Below are 18,300 nucleotides of genomic sequence, written 5' to 3'. Positions count from 1 at the left end.
TTTTTACTGCTTGGCAGGCTTTTAGCTCAACTATCTTGTAAGTAAGTTTATAAAAAAAAAGTCAACGGATTTTTAAGGTCCAAAGTATCTGTGACCTTTCTGTATTTAGTTAACTCTAGGATTCCTCACTCTCAGTTGAGCCAAAAGACTGGTATTAGCAGTCTAAAAAATGCAAATATCTCAGAAATCACTAAAATAGAAAATGAATGTAAAAAGTAGGGATGCACCGAAGCCAGGATTCTTTCTTGTCCTTCTTCAAGCACCTTCATACACTAGGCTTTTTTTTAGCATTCTATCAAGCCTTTCCCCGGCTTTGTTCCCCTATGCATCCTCCTCCACTGAGCTTTCCCAAACGGAGCGCTCAAGATAAGAAATTTGCAGTGGTTGAAGAAAGATTTACATCATTGACGAAGAAGGGATAAATACTAAAAAGCAATAGCTGGGATAGAAGGAGAATTGAGCTTGGCCAGAGATAAGTATGCACAATAAAGTTCCCCACTCGCTGCCCACAGTGACATCACACTCTCATCTCTTGAGAGAAAGCACCACAGTTTCTGCAGCGCATTCACCTAAATGTTAGTGAAAGTGGGGGACTTTAAAAGACATGTCAACCCCAAAAATATTTTTTTGCCTAATTAAAGGAAACATAATTCTAAGCAACTTTCCAATATAAATTTATTGAAAATGATTAGTGCTTTAAAAGGTATCTGTAAATGTTATAGAAAGCAGCATTTGCTGAACTCCTGGTTGTTACTTTTTTAATGTTGCAAGTGCCAGGCTCCTCCAGCAAGCCTCTGCCTTGTGTTACATTTTTTCAAATGCCAGAGCCACCAGGGCAGTGAATAGAAAAGGACTGACAAAACTACTTTTAAAGGAGACATTATATATAAAGTCCATATTCAGTTATAATATTCATCCTCCCTAAAAATGTGAAATAATGCAGAAAAAAAGTAGTTTTGAAAGCAAAACTTTAATTATATGAGAAATTATATAAATGAGATCCATAGTTTTGTTTGTGCTGCTGCCAGATCAATAAGCTAGTTATTGATCAATAAGCTTAGTTGTAAAATTAAAAAAAAATAGTAACATTTTCCTTTGTTTATAGTGGTATGGTATTTTTTAAGGCAAATGTGTATGATTCACAAATGAACGTTGGGGACGGGGGACCGATCTGAGCACAGAGAGGGAGACAGGGGGAACCAATCAGTTGGAGAATGAACAAGCAGGCAGGGGAAGGAAGGGGCATGAGCAGAGCAGGAACTGACTGCCTGTGACATCACAAAGCCCCACCCACCCTATGCATATCCACTGCACTTCAAGTAGCTGCTGCTCTGTTACTAAAGTAGATCAGGGCTGCTCACTCCCAGGCACATACTGAAGAGTCCTAAACCAGAAGCTTGCAAAAGGGGTGGGAAGAGCACAGTTTTTAAGCATTTATGTGTTACGAGTGGGAGATGGGAAGGTCCTTGAGGCAGGGGCTGTTACAGGACAGAGCAGGCGTAGACAGGACAGGACAGAGCGGCGTAGACTAGACAGGATGGGACGGAGCAGGTGTAGACGAGACAGGATGGAACGGAGCAGGCGTAGACTAGACAGGATGGGACGGAGCAGGCGTAGACTAGACAGGACGGGACGGAGCAGGCGTAGACTAGACAGGACAGAGCGGGCATAGACTGGATAAGCGAGGAACAAAGGCAAAGAGCAAGGAGCATGAACAGGAGCAAGACAAAGGAGCAAAGAAGCAAGACAGCAAGACAAGGAGCCTGAACAGGAAACACAAACTAGGGACAAGCCACAGTGCTTAATGTTAACCAATGTTCAGGCAAAGTGTGTGAGGAGGGCTGGGCTTAAATAAGACAGAGTCAGCCCTGATTGACCGACCCCACCAAGCCAATAAAGCTATTGGGGTGATGTCACAAATCCCAGCATGAAGGTAAATGGAAACACTAAGCAGTCACCTCTTGCTGGCTGCTCTCCTGGCTCAATGGTTATGGAGCACTGTCAACAACCAGGAGGTCCTGGGATCAAACCCCAGCAAAGCATAACATTATAAACATATTTGGATCCAAAGGTATTAAAACAGAAGCACTTCCTTCTATTTTACATTATTTTACATGGTTTAGTGCATTGTAAAAATGTATGGTATATATCCCCTTTAATAGCAGTTATATATACAAATAACTAAAAAAATAAAAAATATGTAATGAATGCATATTGCAAAGTTATTTTTTTTATTAGGCAAAAAAAATATTTTTGGGGTTGACATGTCCTTTAAGAAAACTGGGCAATTGAGGCAATGCCGGACAAAAAATTGGGACTGTCCCGCCTAAAGCAGGAGGCATGTGCTATGTATCCATGTGGGTGCATCTGTACACCACACAGTTTGGTAAATCTATGAATATTGGGCATCAAACTGTTTAGTAGACCCCCAGCATTATTTAGGATGTTTTATGTTGGTGTTTATAAAATGTTTGGCATATAATGAAGGTTATATTTACAGTTTTTGCTGCCCTAGGCACTTTTTATAATGCCCCCCCCTATACCCACCCACCCAGGATTGATATTATTTTTGCTATGAACCTACAGTAAGGGCACCAGATTTTATCAGTGAAATCTGCACTGCTACTGGGAAATCTGCCAGAGTGTCAGACATGAAAATTCATCTGCACTATTTTTTTGGGGGGTGTTGCTGTAGGCCACATAGTTTGGTAAATCCATATAATGTAATATTCTTGTCCTGCTAAGTTACTGAAGTTCCAAGAAAGTTAAAAAATTAGACACCCCCCTCCATCATAAACTGCTTAATAGCTTAGCTTTGGTGCATCGGTGGTTCAGTGGGTGGCTTTGAATTCTTATGTCATTGCTGATTCCTTCTTCTGGTTCAGACTGGTGCTGCATGCCTGCGTACATCTCTCTCTCTTTTACAGCTAAAAGATGCAAGCAATCAGTGAAGAATTTACTGCCTGAAGAAAAATTAAAAGCTGCCCACTGAACCACCAATACTGCAATACCCTGACATTCTTTATTAAGGAACATGCGCTGCCACCCCATGGCGGCTTCCCTTGGCACAGGCCATCAAGTGCCTTACAGTAAATACAGCCCTGCATATAATGGGGGTAAAATGCAAGCTTTGTGACGATTTTCAGAAATTTTATAAAAACGTCAACGTTTAGCATTGCTTTGTATTTTGTAGTAGAAAGACATATTTACATATTTCAGTTTTGTAAGAATTGTGCGCTTTTGGAAAATGTATGGTTTTCTAGGGTCTCTGCTTATATTGCAGCAGCCAGAGTGTCAGACATGAAAATTCATATGCACTTTTTTATTTGGGTACCTCTGTAAGTCACATAGGGCCCGATTCACTAAAGTCCGAAATAAGGAGTGCTATTTATAGCATGCGTTAAAAATTTTATCACTTCTTATTTTTCACTCGATTCACTAAAAGGACACTTGCAGAGCGCAATATATTACGCACGTAACCATTACTTTCTGAAAACCACCATTTCCCTGAAAACTGGAGGATGCATCACTCTAGGGCCAACATATACTTGAAAAAATACGACTGCAAACTCCATGTTGTGTTGCCAAAAGCTCACGAACCGCAATTTTCTTTAAGTACCGCCTGCCCCAAGTAGGGTTAATATTCACACAGATTAACACGATATTTTGCACGTTTAACGCTTCATATGTGTTTGTGAATCATGCGTTAGTACTATTTCTATTCGCTAATTAACGCAATGCATTTTTTTTGTGCATGCGATATGCGGATTAACACATGCAAAATGACTTTGATGAATCGGTACTTAATTATCGCATGCTTTTTAATGAAAAAAACTATGCGATAAGCGTTATTGACCTTTAGTGAATCGGCCCCTATAACGCTTATTGCATAGTTTTTTTCATTAAAATATGTCATTGTAAGATAAATAACGCCAAGAACATTGCTTCTTAATTATGACAAGTGTCCTTTTAGTGAATCGAGTGAAAAATAAGAAGTGATAAGATTTTTAACGCATGCTATAAATAGCACTCCTTATTTCGGACTTTAGTGAATCGGGCCCATAGTGTGGTAAATCTATGCATAATGGGCAATAAACTATTCAGCCATACAAAGACATATTTGTTTGGCGATAATGTAATGTTTGGAAATATATATAAGAGTTGACACAGAGACACTCACATATATAGGAAAAAATTGCCTGGGTGAAGTTACAACCAAGTATGATCCCAATCCCAGTACTATCCCAATTATAAAGTAAAATTTAGGTGTTTTATTGAAAAGTAGACTGACTGACATTTCAGCTAGATCCCTAGCTTTTATTAAAGTGCCAGAAGTGAAATAAATTTAAAACAGTAATAAGAGGTAAGTATAAGTAAGAAAGAAAAAAAATACAAGTAACGCTGTAGCAATAAAAATACAGCTACTTATTATATATATAAAGGAAAAAAGGTCTGCACTTGCTGGGCTTATGAAAATTTAATGTTCTTTATTAGAGAGATGTTTTGGCTCAAAGTGAACACATCACACCATTGAGATTTAGGACTTGTATATATCAAAATCTCCCAGTAGTACACTTCTGAAAGATTTACTTCAGAAATTGGCATGCTTTAGTCTACAAGGCCATACATTTTTCGCTAATTATGTTTCTTTACTCCAAACCACCAAACTGCAATATTTGCTAACATTAGTGCTATTTTTATTACAGAAATTGTCTCAAAGCTTGTCAGCATGTCATCAGATACAAGATACATCAATGTAAAAAATTATGCAAAACAATTTGATCCCCAATATAGGAATATGGTAGAAAAGCTTTTGGAAGGGGTAATAAAGGGATAGGTTGAATATATTGCAAATCACAATACTGTAAGTGTTTGTGCCAGCACGGTTTTATGTGTAACAGATCTTGCCAGACTAATTTAATTGCCTTTTATGAGGAGGTGAGCAGGAACCTTCACGCTGGAATGGCAGTGGATGTTATCTACTTGGACTTTGCTAAAGCATTTGATACAGTACTGCACAGAAATTTAATGATAAAATTGAGGAATATTGGCCTAGAACATAATATTTGTAATCGGACAGAGAACTGGCTGAAGCACAGATTACAAAGAGTGTTGGTAAATGTAACATTTTCTAATTGGGCCAATGGAGCAGGGGTCTGTCCTTGGTCCTTTGCTTTTTATCTTGTTTATTAATGACCTGGTGGAGGACATTGAAAGTACTGTTTCTATTTTTGCTGACGATACTAAATTGTACAAAACTATAAGTTCGATGCAGGATTCTGCCACTTTGCAGAGTGATTTGACAAAATTGGAAAACTGGGCAGCAACATAGAAAATGAGGTTCAGTGTAGAAAAATGAAAGTTATGCACTTTGGTAGAAATATTATAAATGCGAATTATACACTAAATGGTAGTGTGTTGGGGGTATCCTTAATTGAGAAGGAAGAGGGAATTTTTCTATATAACAAGTTCTCTAATTCCAAGCAATGTCATTCAGTGGCTACTAAAGCAAATAAAGTGCTGTCTTCCATAAAAAATGGCATTGACTCAAGAGGTGAAAACATAATAAATATGTATAATATAAAACTTGTTTACTTTAGTCTTAGAATTACACGATCACTGCAAGCAGGCAGGTGCCATTTTGTGGACACTGTTATAAAGGCAAGCTTTGAATCACCCTAAAATTTTGTGTATGTGACAGAATGGGGGACCTGATGCATATGCCCATTCATTAGCTACACAATTAGATAAGGAGGGAGGGGGAACGTGAGTGCTGAATGGAAAGTGAAAGCAGTTGTCTGCTTCACCTCTATGCCTAAAGGTGGCCGTACATGCATTGGGATGGAAATTTTGTTTGAGCGCCTTTGAAGGTGTTTAGTGCTGAATGATAAGATAGGGGTATAATTATTTTGTTTCTGCTTGCATATCTGACAATTCAGCTCCGAACGATCTTTCCTACGACCACTGGTTATAATTGTAATGTGTATGACCACTATAAGGCATAGAGTCTGGGCAGGCAATATATGATTGACAGCTGAGATTTTTTGGAATACACCCTCGAGTACTGAGAGAGCTAGGGTCAGATTTACAGTGGCCTTTGTTTCTGATATTCTTAGACTCGCTTTCATCAGGTATGGTACCTATTAATTGGAAGAAGGCTAATGTCATTCCTATATTCCTATATTTAAGGGAGAAATATCTCAGCCTGGCAATTATAGGCCTGTAAAGTTTGATGTCAGTGGTGGGAAAGTTATTTGAAGGCTTGTTAAGGGATCACATACAAAATTATCTACTGGAGAATGGCATTATGAGCAGTAATCAGCATGGCTTTATGAAGGACAGGTCATGTCAGACCAATTTAATTGCTACAGTGAGGTGCAGTAGATATAATCTATTTTGATTTTGCCAAAGCATTTGATACTGTTCCCCACAACCAACTGCTTTCTAAACTAAAGTGAATTGGTCTTAGTGAAGTAGTTTAACATGGATAGAAAACTGGCTTCAGAGGGTGCCTGTTAATGGCACATTCTCTACTTGGAGTAAGGTTCTCAGTGGGGACCCCCAGGGTTCTGTACTGGATCCACTTCTGTTTAATTTGTTCATAAATGACTTAGGGGAGGGTATTGTAAGTTATGTATCAGTGTTTGCAGATGACACAAAACTCTGCAGACCAGTCAATTCTATCCAGGATGTGACATCCCTGCTGCAGGATCTTGACCAACTGGCAATCTGGGCGGCTAAGTGGCAGATGAGATTTAATGAGGATAAATGTATGGTCATGCACCTAAGATGTAAAAATATGCAAGCCACTTATACCCTTAATGGGACTGCACTAGGCAATTCCATAATGGAGAAGGACCTTGGAGTCCTTGTAGATAATAAACTTGGCTGTAGCAAGCAATGCCAGGCAGCAGCTGCAAGGGCAAACATGGTTTTGAGCTGTATTAAAAGGGGCATAGATTCACGAGAGGAGGGTGTTATTCCTCCCATTTACAGAGCGCTGGTAAGGTCCCATCTAATATGCTGTTCAGTTTTGGTCTCCAGTGCTCAAACGGGACATGATTGAGTTAGAGAGGGTCCAGAGAAGGGCAATTAAGCTGGTAAAGGGTATGGAAAATCTCAGTTATGAAGAAAGATTGGCCAAGTTGGGTCTGTTTACACTGGAAAAGAGGCACTTAAGACGTGACATGATAACTATGTATAAATATATAAGGGGATCATATAATAACCTCTCTAATGCTTTATTTACCAGTAGGTCCTTCCAACAGGCATCAGGGCACCCACTCCGTTTAGAAGAAGGGAGGTTCCATTTAAATATTCGGAAAGGATTTTTTACTGCGAGAGCTGTTGTGGAATTCCCTCCCTGAATTAGTTGTGCTGGCTGGTACATTATATAGCTTTAAGAAGGGGTTGGATCGCTTCTTAGCAAATGAGGAAATACAGGGTTATGGGAGATAGCTGTTAGTACAAGTTTATCCAGGGACTGGTCCGATTACCATCATGGAGTCAGGATGGAATTTTTTTCCCTCTGCGGGGATGGGGTTTTTTGCCTTCCTCTGGATCAACTAGTAGTTAGGCAGGTTATATATAGGCATTATGTTTGAACGTGATGGACATACGTCTTTTTTCAACCTAACTTACTGTTACACTGCACTATGTTACTATTTTAACAAAAAAGGAATTTGGGTTTCCTGTTTAATTTAAAAAGCACTTTTATTTTACAGCTTTTTATGTCTGGGTGACAGGTTCTATTTAAATGTTAATTTCTTTCGATCTTGACATATACATCACATGCCTTACATATTCTTATGTACAGTGAGTAAACATCTGAAATATAAAAACCAAGGCATTTATGAATAGTCTAATGCCCAATATGCATAGAATTACAAAACTACAGCTTTTTATATCTGGTCTCCTTTTCAATTTAATTTCTAAAAATTGCCTCTGATCTTTACATATACATCATATACCTTACATATCCTTATGACCAGTAATAAAACATCCTAAATACGAAAAACCATGGCATTTATGAATATTCTGGTGCCCAACATGCAGAAAATTACAAAACTACATAATGACCTGTTGAACTTTTCAAGACTGGACAGGTGGCAACCCTAGGTTAAACAGATGTAAATTCCCTTCTCTGTTGTGCTCTAAAATTGCCATAATTTTTATCCAAATAACTCTTTGAATTTTTCTTGCCGTTAGGAATGGAATCCTGATGTCACTCACACAATCGCCCGTAAGGAGAAAACAAAGAAAACAGAAGGTGCTGTCCTAACTAATGTGGCGGTTACTACCGAAAATAGTTCTCAAGGAGGAGATCGAGGGAGGTAAGAAACATTAGGATTTATTTTCGATTTATTTTCCTTTTGTTAAATTGTATGTCCCGTTCATGTGTTGAGTACAGACATGTATTGTAATTTGCCCAAAAGATTTTATGCCATATTGTATGATTCAGCTGAGGAATTCTTTACAGGCTCCCCAAGGACTATGTCACATGTAGTTTTTATCACAAAACTGTAATGAAGCATAAAAACATTCTGTTAATTATGAGTGTTTTTATGTTTGTATATTAGCCAGGCATATTGTTAAACTGCCCATTATTTATTCTACTCTCCCAAAAACTTTTGAACATTTTTCACAAACCACTACAACATTACATCAATCGGAGCTTTGTTGTGCACGTTGCTGTACTATATAACACTATGTGCATTAAGGAAAAAATATTTGTAGAAATGTATTATTGAGCACTGTATGTTTGTATCAGTAATGACTCACACCAAAATGCCTTCAGTGACTAGCAGGACATAAACAATGGGCATTCAAATGTGGTATTGCAGGAAATCCATAATAAAGTCATGATTCAAACCCTGGTCTGTATGGTGATCTATATGTACATTACCCCACTGGGCCACTGGAGGCTTTTGGGATCATTATCACTGCTGTTAACCCTGATAAACTTATAGTACCTCCACTGTCTCAATTGTCTCTCCACCTCGTTAAGGCCAGATGACTGCAGTCCTGACATCAAGGACCTATCCACCAGGATAGTGGACTGGCAGATTCCAGTCCTATTAAGGCTAATGTCCCACGGAAAAATTAGTTGCTGCAATTTTTAAAAAGCAAGTTCCCACAAATCCAGGTGTCATATTCCCTGCCCACAATTAGAAATTACATTCAGTGCAATGGGGAAATCGCAGTGACTTCCCGGTCAGTGGGTTTTACTTTCAGCGATTCTAATAGTTTTAAATGACAATGCATTCCTTGTAAAATCGCTCGAAAAAGGGCCTCATAGTGATTCGGAGCGATAAGCGATTTGAAGTTGTATCGTCGGTTTAGGTACTGGCGATTTATATTCTTCTCTATGTAGAGACAAAACAAGCAACTTGTCACTGGAACTCACTTTTTAAAAATCGCAGCTACTAATCTCTCCATGAGACAATAGCCTAATGCACACAAATATGCAAGGAGGCCTAATCACCTTTGCATGTGACATTAGCCTTAAAAAAAGATGCTCTAGCTTGTTTGCATTTATTGTTAACAAGGGCAGTGTAAATCCTACACCACAATAAACAAAATAAATTGGCCTTTTGTTGGAAATGCTTTTTATTCTTTTTGTTCTGTCCTCACTACATGTTACCCTGAAGCAGTGTGTAGTTTGACATACAGCTAAACTCCTTCTTTCATCAATTCACTGAGACAGATTGGAAATTTAATTTAATTTAAAACAGACTTTTAATTTGAAAAAATTAAACACTTTTCCTGTTACATTTTACTACTGCAAAGCACTAATGTTATTTTTCCTCTGAAATAGTTTCCCTGTCCTCCTATAAACAGGGTAGTTTGTTCAAAATAATATAAAGAGGTCTAAATAAATAGCTTTCCACCCTTCTTCAAGTTGCAGTGCTTGTGATAAAGAGCAGCTTTATAAGTTTCTCCTCTGCTTGGCAGAAGCTTGTGTTTTTTTTCTTTTACCCACTGGAATAACAAATAATCTGTCTGCTCTTCTGAAACTCTTAGTTGCAAGAAAATAAGCCTTCAGAAGAAAGATACTCCAAAACCAGTAGAAGATCTCACTGAGAACACAATGGCCTTTTGGTGGCAAAATCCAAAATAGATGCCCTGAAAAATTTCACTTTTAAAGGATGAAGAGCCCATCAAGCCCCTGAGAATGCCATAATAGTTGTCACCTGTGTCTTTAAAGTACTTATCCTAACACCTCTCTCCAACTCTTTCTGAAGGGAATTAGGAAGTTCCACAGCTGATACTACAATTTCTTTATTTGGCAAATGTCTTCCAGATACTGTTATGTAGAATTTGTGGCAGGTTTCCTGGACTTCATAAGAACTTCAAGCAGTCAAGGCTAAGTTTCAGGATCCAATCTTTATCCCTGAATCAGCAAATCTTTGGAGAACTTCCAAAGCGGAAACATTTCATTTTTAAAACATTGTAATTGTAAACCTTTCATATCCGCTCTCACAGAACATCTCAATGAAATCGTCAGCTTGATTTTTAAATAACATATCTGATGAAGTAATTCTCCTTTCCCTTATAAGCTGACTTTTATGGACCTTCCTAGTGACCCCTGCTAGATGAAAACTATCCTTCTGTAACATATTGTTCCTGTCCGTAGATTTTTGTAAACAAACCTGTAATAAAACCATCTTCAGCGTATGAAACCTGTAAATCAAGGTAACTTACCATTTCTGGTATATACTCGAGTATAAGCCAATCCAAATATAAGCCGAGGTACCTAATTTTACCTAAGAAAACTGGAAAATCTTATTGATTCGAGTATAAGCCTAGGGTGGGAAATGCAGCAGCTACTGCTAAGTTTCAATAATCAAATTATTTAATAAAAGGACACTCACAAAAGTGTGTAAGTAACAGGAATGATACTGAGAGTTCTACAGTGTATTAAAGCTCTCAAAGATAGAAACAAAGATATTTACATGTTAAATTATACAGAACCATACGCAAAGAAACAGGCATCTTACACTTCTTATTTGTGCATTTACATGACTCCACTACGAATTGGCAGTTGACTTTTTTTGTACACATCAAAAGCAAAACTGATACCATAAGAAATTCCAATTATCGAAACTTCTGCTTACCTCATATCTTACTACACGCCCTCTCAGCCAATAAATTTTGTAAATTCTAATACCATTTTGTAAGATACAACTTACTGTGCTGTGATTCTATTTTATTCAAAACGACATTTTGTGCGGTTGTAGCGAGCATGCAGACACTTCGCGCTGCCGGCAACTCAACACCCCCCCCCCCCCCCGTGTGTCACCTGAGCACTCTCTCCTACCATGCAGGCACGTCGCGCTGCAGTCACCTCCCCCCCGAGCACTCTCTCCTACTGATTGCATGCAGGCAAGTCGCGTTAACGGCACCCCCCCCCCCCCCCCCCGTGTGTCACCAGAGCATTGTCTCTTGCTGACTGCATGGGCTTGATAAAGGGCTGGAGTGAAGTCCGAAACGTTGCCTTTGGTACTTAGTAAAGATTCACATTTTTCAAAACAACCGGAGTGCTGCTGTTTTCTTCATTTTTGAATTTATCTGCCCGGGCAGTGGGTACAGCGTGCACCTGGGGCTGCAAGAAGCTATTTTCACTGTGTAAGCACATGTTAACTGATTCTATTTGCTGACTGCATGCAGGCACGCTGCGCCACCGGCACCCCCCCTCCCGTATGTCACCCGAGCACTCTCTCCTACTGACCTCATTTATTAAATACTCTCTAATGTACTCTCTTCCTTAATCATGACACAGTGAAGTATACAAATCTTCTACCTCAATAGTGCACAATAAGGGTGCGTGGACTGCATCTCCTGTAATTATAAAGTTCCTTATGGAAGTGTCTAAATTTTTAAACCACTTTCTGGTAGGCATAATTTGGTGTGCTATGAAACATATAAGGAGCTTTGTGGGAAAAATCATTTTTAATATATTTATATGTCCATGCAAAGACAACAGGAGACTAAGCAAGTGCTGCGATTTTAGTCTCAATTATCTAACAATCAGTGCTAGGTTCAGTTCTACACATTTTTGTGTGTCCCTATGTATTACTATACCAAGATATGTAAGGTGGATACCCATTGCAATAGTGTACCATGCTGCGAGTTTCTAGCGCTCCCGTTGTCTATAGAGAAAATAACCAATTTTGCCCAATTAACCTTAAGGTAACAATTGTCCCTAAACCTTCCCTAAAGTTTTGAAAGTGTCTCCCAGGAGATAGTTAAGTACACTCCTATGACAACTCCTATGGAACTCCTATGACAACTATGCATGCACCAATATTTGTGCCCTCGTAGAGTCATATAGAGCTTTTATCCACCTTACAAATTGATTGCCCAGACCATATCTTGTCAGCAGTGCCCAGAGGTAGAGCCACTCCACAGTGTCAAAGGCTTTTTCTGTTTCAAGAGATACTATCACTCTCTCCCCTTGAAACTGTGCATGGCCCAGATGTTGGTGAAGAGTCATCTAATTAATAATTAATGTCTGTGGCCCTATTAAGCAAAAGTCTGTCTGATCAGCGTGAATTAAATGCATAATCACTCTATTTAGTCTATTAGCAAGGATTTTGGCCAGAACTTTTGACCAGAGTTCAAAAGTGATATAGGTCAGTACAATCCACATTTCTCTGGAGGCTTTCCTTATTTAAGGATCACAGTAATAGTGGCCATCTTTGAGCTGTCTAGTAGGCTGGCCCCTTATGCTATAGAGTTAAATAGGGAACAAATCTGGTTTCTACTAATTCTTTGTGCCTTATACCATTTGATGGACAGTCCATCCGGACCGGGGGCTTTTCCATTGGGAAACTCATGTATTGGCTGAGTAATTTCCTCCAGTGTTATCTGCTGATCGAGGGGCTCTAACCCTTCAGAGTCAAGTCTGGGGGTTGGAATCCTATGTAGATATTTGTTAAGAGATTCAGAGGAGCACTGGATTTTGGCGCTATAAATTGGAGTAAAACTCCAAGCAAATTGGAAAAGGATTTGTTTTGTTCTCAAACTTCTTGACCCCACACAGAGGTTAACCTTGGTATGGAAGTCGACTGTGGTGGTTCCCTAGATAGGATAGCCTGAATCGTATGACCCCTTTATCATATCAGAAGGCTGCTCTTCGGACCACCCACTTGGAATATTTATATAGATTGTAAGCTCTACGGGGCAGGGACCTCCTTCCTCTTGTGTCCTCGACTCTTAACTTATTGCAGCTGTATTTATCTGTATTTATTGTTATACTTTGTATTTATCTATTATCTTATTAACACCCTGTTTGTATTAATGTATTCTACTGTACAGCGCTGCGTACATAAGTAGCCCTTTATAAATAAAGATATACATACATACATGTACATAGGCTAGATTGAAGTCCCATTGGTGGATTTGGTTGGGCTATTGGCATACATTTTTTTTAGTCTCCTCTAGTTTCTCTTCTAGGGTTTTCAAGATCACATCTTGTCTGTTTCTAGCCTTCCTAATCAAAGAAATATATAATCACCTTGCATAGGCTTTACTAGTCTCTCAAATGACCTGGTCCTGTGTAGAGCCCTCGTTTAGCTCCCAAAATTCCTGATATTGTGCTGAATGATTCACTGACAAACTCATTGGTAAGCCAGCTAATTCTAGGGGTAAAGGAGACAGAATTTATGGTTTGCAGTGGCAGGGCCAAATCGAAACGAGAAAGTGCAAAGGTGGCTACCGTGTAACCATAGGTGGAGGGTGAATTTTTTGTTTGGGAAGGCTATAGATGGGCCATACATAGACTGACCTAAAACTAACGTGAGACTTGCGGTTCCCACTGACTTCCAGGGATACTCTGCAAAAGTGCGGGTGAGAATGCTTTTTTTTACCCTAAAATGTTTAGGATGTAAAAGTATTCATATGTGCACTTCTGTGAGGGGTTCTCCATACATTTGTGTTTGTGAGCAGTTAGTTTAAAGGGGTAGTTTACCTTTAAATTAACTTTTAATACGATATAGACATTGATATTCTGAGAGAATTTGCAATTGGTCCTCTTATTTTTAATGGTTTTTCAGTTATTTAGCTTTTTTCAGCAGCTCTCCATTTGGTATATCAGCAGCTATCTGGTTGCTAGGGTCTTATTTACCCTAGCAACCAGGTAGTGGTTTAAACAAGAGATGGGAATATGAATAGTTAAGGGGCCTGAATGGCAGAATATGTAATTATAAAGTACAATTATATATAATAATAAAATTGTAGCCTTGCAGAGCAATACTTTTTGGCTGCTGGTGTCAGTGACCCCCATTTGAAAGCTGGAAAGAGGAAGAAGAGAAAGGCAAATTATTGTCTAGATGTCTAGAATCTGTGGGAGTCGGTTGAAATCTGCAGCAAAAGTTCAGAGTTGGTTCTTAGGTAAAGTTACAGCCTGCAGATTCTTCTTTTTAGCCTTCCTTTCTGCACTGCCTTCAATTTACAATATCACCACAAGTCTTGATTGGTCAGTTTTACTGTCTGTCAAGAAAGCTGTCCTCTGATTGGAGAATCCACAAAAAGAAAGATCCCATCAGAGCACAGCTGATTACAGCAGAAACGGAGCTTGCAAGAACAGGAGAAGATTTGCAGGACAGTGCAGAAAACGAGAGGGTTTTTTTGTTTTCTTTTCAAGGTGCCAAGCTAAGCCTCCCCTAGCCTTACTGAAAATCCGCCTATGGTTTTGGAAACAATGGGTTCACTGTGTCTCATTCTTATTTTTTTTTTTCAACCTTATTTGCATATGATGAGATAACTGATGATGTCACCTATTAGGTTTTGGTTCCAATTTGTGCAATAATGTATTTTTCTTGGGAAAGCTCTCCTGGAGTGACCGAAACTTTGACAAATAAACCTTTTTGATCAGTCACAGTTGTTTTGAGTCCCAGAGTGCTTCTCCAATGTGCTTTATATAAAATACACAAGTCATGAATATCTTGTAGCTTATATCATTGTAAATAGTGATTGGTGATGTCATCATTTATAATTGGTACTTAATAATGTTGTCTCTATCACATGACTCACTGAAACATGTGTATTATAAAAAAATAATATACCCGCTGTTGTAAAATATGAGGATATTAGAAGTCACCTCAGAGTTCCTTAGCATGTATAAAAACACTCAGTCAAACAAGATGTCAGAAAGGAAGGTGACCAACAACCAACCAAGAGGCTTAAAAATAATGATGATTCTAAGAAATTAATATTGACAATCCCTTTTACAGTGTCAGTAGTTATGATCGAACTCAAGCATACACTGCCGACTGGTCAGATGATGAAGGCGGGAACAGCAGCTCGTATCCCACTGCAGACTCGAATGGAGGGGCTAACCCATTTGAAGAGGAAGGGGCTTTAAGGGTGCGTGTCCGAGCACTTTATGACTATGAGGGACAAGAGCAAGATGAATTGAGCTTTAAAGCAGGTATGCTTTAAATCACTGATATTAATAATGTATATGAAATATATGTCTGTTTTTCTGTGGTTTTTATGGTTGCCATCTAGCTGGTAGAACACTTCCCAAATTTACCAACAATGTACCGCCCCCCCTTCCCATTTAAGCCTCAGTCTGCCCAACTTTACATCTATATAACCCATTGTCTTCCCTGTCCCTCATGACATCACCCCCACTTCTTTACGTCACCACCCTCACCCTTGTGTCACTGTTTATTATTTTATGTTTCACTATAATGTCCAGTTTTAATGTTTTACATACCTCTTTACAGACCTATAAATCATAGTAACATAGTAACATAGTAAGTTGGGTTGAAAAAAGACGTACGTCCACCACCAATCAGTTGGTTACATTTTACAAATAATTTTAAAACCACTGAAAATGTGTAATAAGTGTATTTTGAAAAGGGTTGTAAAATTTGTTATACATTTTGTTGTTTTTTTTCCCAAAACCTAACAAATAGCAGCTGGTTTATACTTGTACTAGCAGTGGTCAGGAGGTGGCAGTATAGAATAACGAAAATAGCAAAAGGCATTTTTTTATAATGTACTACTTAATGCTGACATGTTCATGAGGCACTATAGAATGGTATATAGTATAGTATGGGCTAGTGAGGGCAAGCTAGTGAGGATCATGTGAAAGAGTGAGGGAATAGCTGCACTATTACAGATATCTGTCTTAAACTAATAATAGCTATCACTCTCCAAATAATAATGTAAATTTCAAGCCAAAAATTAGTCTGTCTGCTTGCAAATGTTTTTAGGCATGGTGGGAGAGTAAGAGTTAATTTAAGGCATAGAACTTTATGCTATGACTTATATTACTGAAACCTGGTGGTGAGAAATGTGACTGGGTTGTAAATATAGATTTTTTACTGTTTTAGGAAGAGTAAGTAAAAAATAGGATGAGTTTGTATCAGAAGGAGGTGAACTGTATTATTAGAGAAGGGAATAACCAGAGTTTTGAAACTTGTAGATCAAATTTTTGATCTAAATAAAATAAGTATCTTTTTTGATTAAATTTTCCTGGTGTGCATCAGCATTTTTTACATATTTACATTGTTTATCTGATTTGCACCCAGGTTGTTATCCCTATAAGTGTGTGCCTCAGCCTTTTTCTATATATATATATATATATATATATATATATACACAAAGGATGGCACACCGCTACATAACATACCTCGGGTGCTCGGTAAAGGGTTCCAATAGTATAAAAAAGACCAGCAACTCCGGGATTTTTTGTGAAAAATCAAAACATATATTCAAAGTAGCATAAACAGCCGACGTAACGTTTTGGTCCCCATCGGGACCTTTCTCAGGGCATCCATGCCTTGTAACACACATCTTTAAATCACCAAAAACCAGTAAATCAATAGGAAGTGACATCACAGTGTACTGCCATAAAGTGGCTGAAGCCATAAAGTAAGTGAAAGTGCTGAAAAGTGCTGTAAAGTGTTCAGTGCTAGGCAACATCAGCCTAATAAAGTGTTAAGCAGCATTAACATAATAAAGTGATAGTGCCAGGATAGTGAGGTTAGTTGATCAGCTTGCGCAGCGTAATAAAGGATGTATTTAACTGGATTTTAATGTAGCAACAGGTTTTGCACATGCACTTTCTATATATATGTCGATGTATGGTTGAAAAAGTACTTTATGTTGCACATTAACCTCTCACTGCAAATGTTTACTGTATGGAATTTTATATGAATTTTTATATGATATTATGCATACCTGTAATTTTTGGACTAACAGTCTTCACTAAGTCACTTTATTATGTTAATGCTGCTTAACACTTTATTAGGCTGATGTTGCCTAGCACTGAACACTTTACAGCACTTTTCAGCACTTTCACTTGCTTTATGGCTTCAGCCACTTTATGGCAGTACACTGTGATGTCACTTCCTATTGATTTACTGGTTTTTGGTGATTTAAAGATGTGTGTTACAAGGCATGGATGCCCTGAGAAAGGCCCCGATGGGGACCGAAACGTTACGTCGGCTGTTTATGCTACTTTGAATATATGTTTTGATTTTTCACAAAAAATCCCGGAGTTGCTGGTCTTTTTTATACTATATATATATATATATATATATATATATATATATATATAGATAGATAGATAGATAGATATATCTATATATCAGTATTTTTTTTTCACTCCAGATGAAGGTTTCTGTGTGAGACCAAAACGTCGAGTAATAAACCTTTCTATTTTTGCATTTACATTTTGCTCACAATTCTATAAATCCTAGGACTGCTGTCCTTTTTCCAGTATATATATATCAGTAAATATTGCCCTTTTACCTCCTTTCCCTTGATCCACCATTTAGCACAAGCAAAAGGCAGAACTGTGTCCATTAATTGGCTGATGTTGCCTAGCATAAGGTGACCAGATTTTCATATTGAGATCCGGGGACAGGGGAAAGAACGGCAGCAAAATTTTAAAGCCATGCCCACTTTAGGACCCCCAATAAACCACACCCCATTTTACGGATATTTTAAAACAGTGAAAGCCAATGAAACATAAGAGTTATGATGCATGCAAATTTCATTTATAATGCCCACAAAACTCATAAAAGGATGAATATGGTCACAATTCCATGTATAATACCCCTCAGAACTCATATCAGGATGACACAGTAGCAATTCCATGTATAATACCCCTAGAACTCATAGCAGGATGACACAGAGGCAATTCCATGTATGATACCCCTAGAACTCATAGCAGGGTGACACAGGCAATTCCATGTATAATACTCCTAGAACTCACAGCAGGGTAACACAGAGGCAATTCCATGTATAATACCCCTAGAACTCATAGCAGGGTGACACACA

At 38.3% G+C, this 18,300-nt stretch overlaps 1 protein-coding gene across 6 annotated transcripts in view; it reads left to right on the top strand.

The window, feature by feature from the left end:
- The window catches only part of pacsin1 (protein kinase C and casein kinase substrate in neurons 1), a 162,908-nt gene that overhangs the window by 138,309 nt on the left and 6,299 nt on the right, over positions 1-18,300 (top strand). For 5 of the 6 annotated variants that reach the window (XM_004910694.3, XM_031896856.1, XM_002938965.5 and 2 more), the window contains 2 exons: positions 8,209-8,333; positions 15,237-15,433. In XM_004910694.3, coding sequence (XP_004910751.1) covers positions 8,209-8,333; positions 15,237-15,433 — 322 coding nt within the window. Of the gene's footprint in view, positions 1-8,208; positions 8,334-10,023; positions 10,791-15,236; positions 15,434-18,300 lie in introns of those variants that run through there. The other variant, XM_031896857.1, reaches the window with a different exon arrangement.

The sequence above is a fragment of the Xenopus tropicalis genome, chromosome 2 (genome assembly GCF_000004195.4).
Source record: "Xenopus tropicalis strain Nigerian chromosome 2, UCB_Xtro_10.0, whole genome shotgun sequence".
Classification (NCBI taxonomy): Eukaryota; Metazoa; Chordata; class Amphibia; order Anura; family Pipidae; genus Xenopus; species Xenopus tropicalis.
Note: the sequence above shows the minus strand (reverse complement) of the source record. Positions and strands in the feature narration are given on the sequence as shown.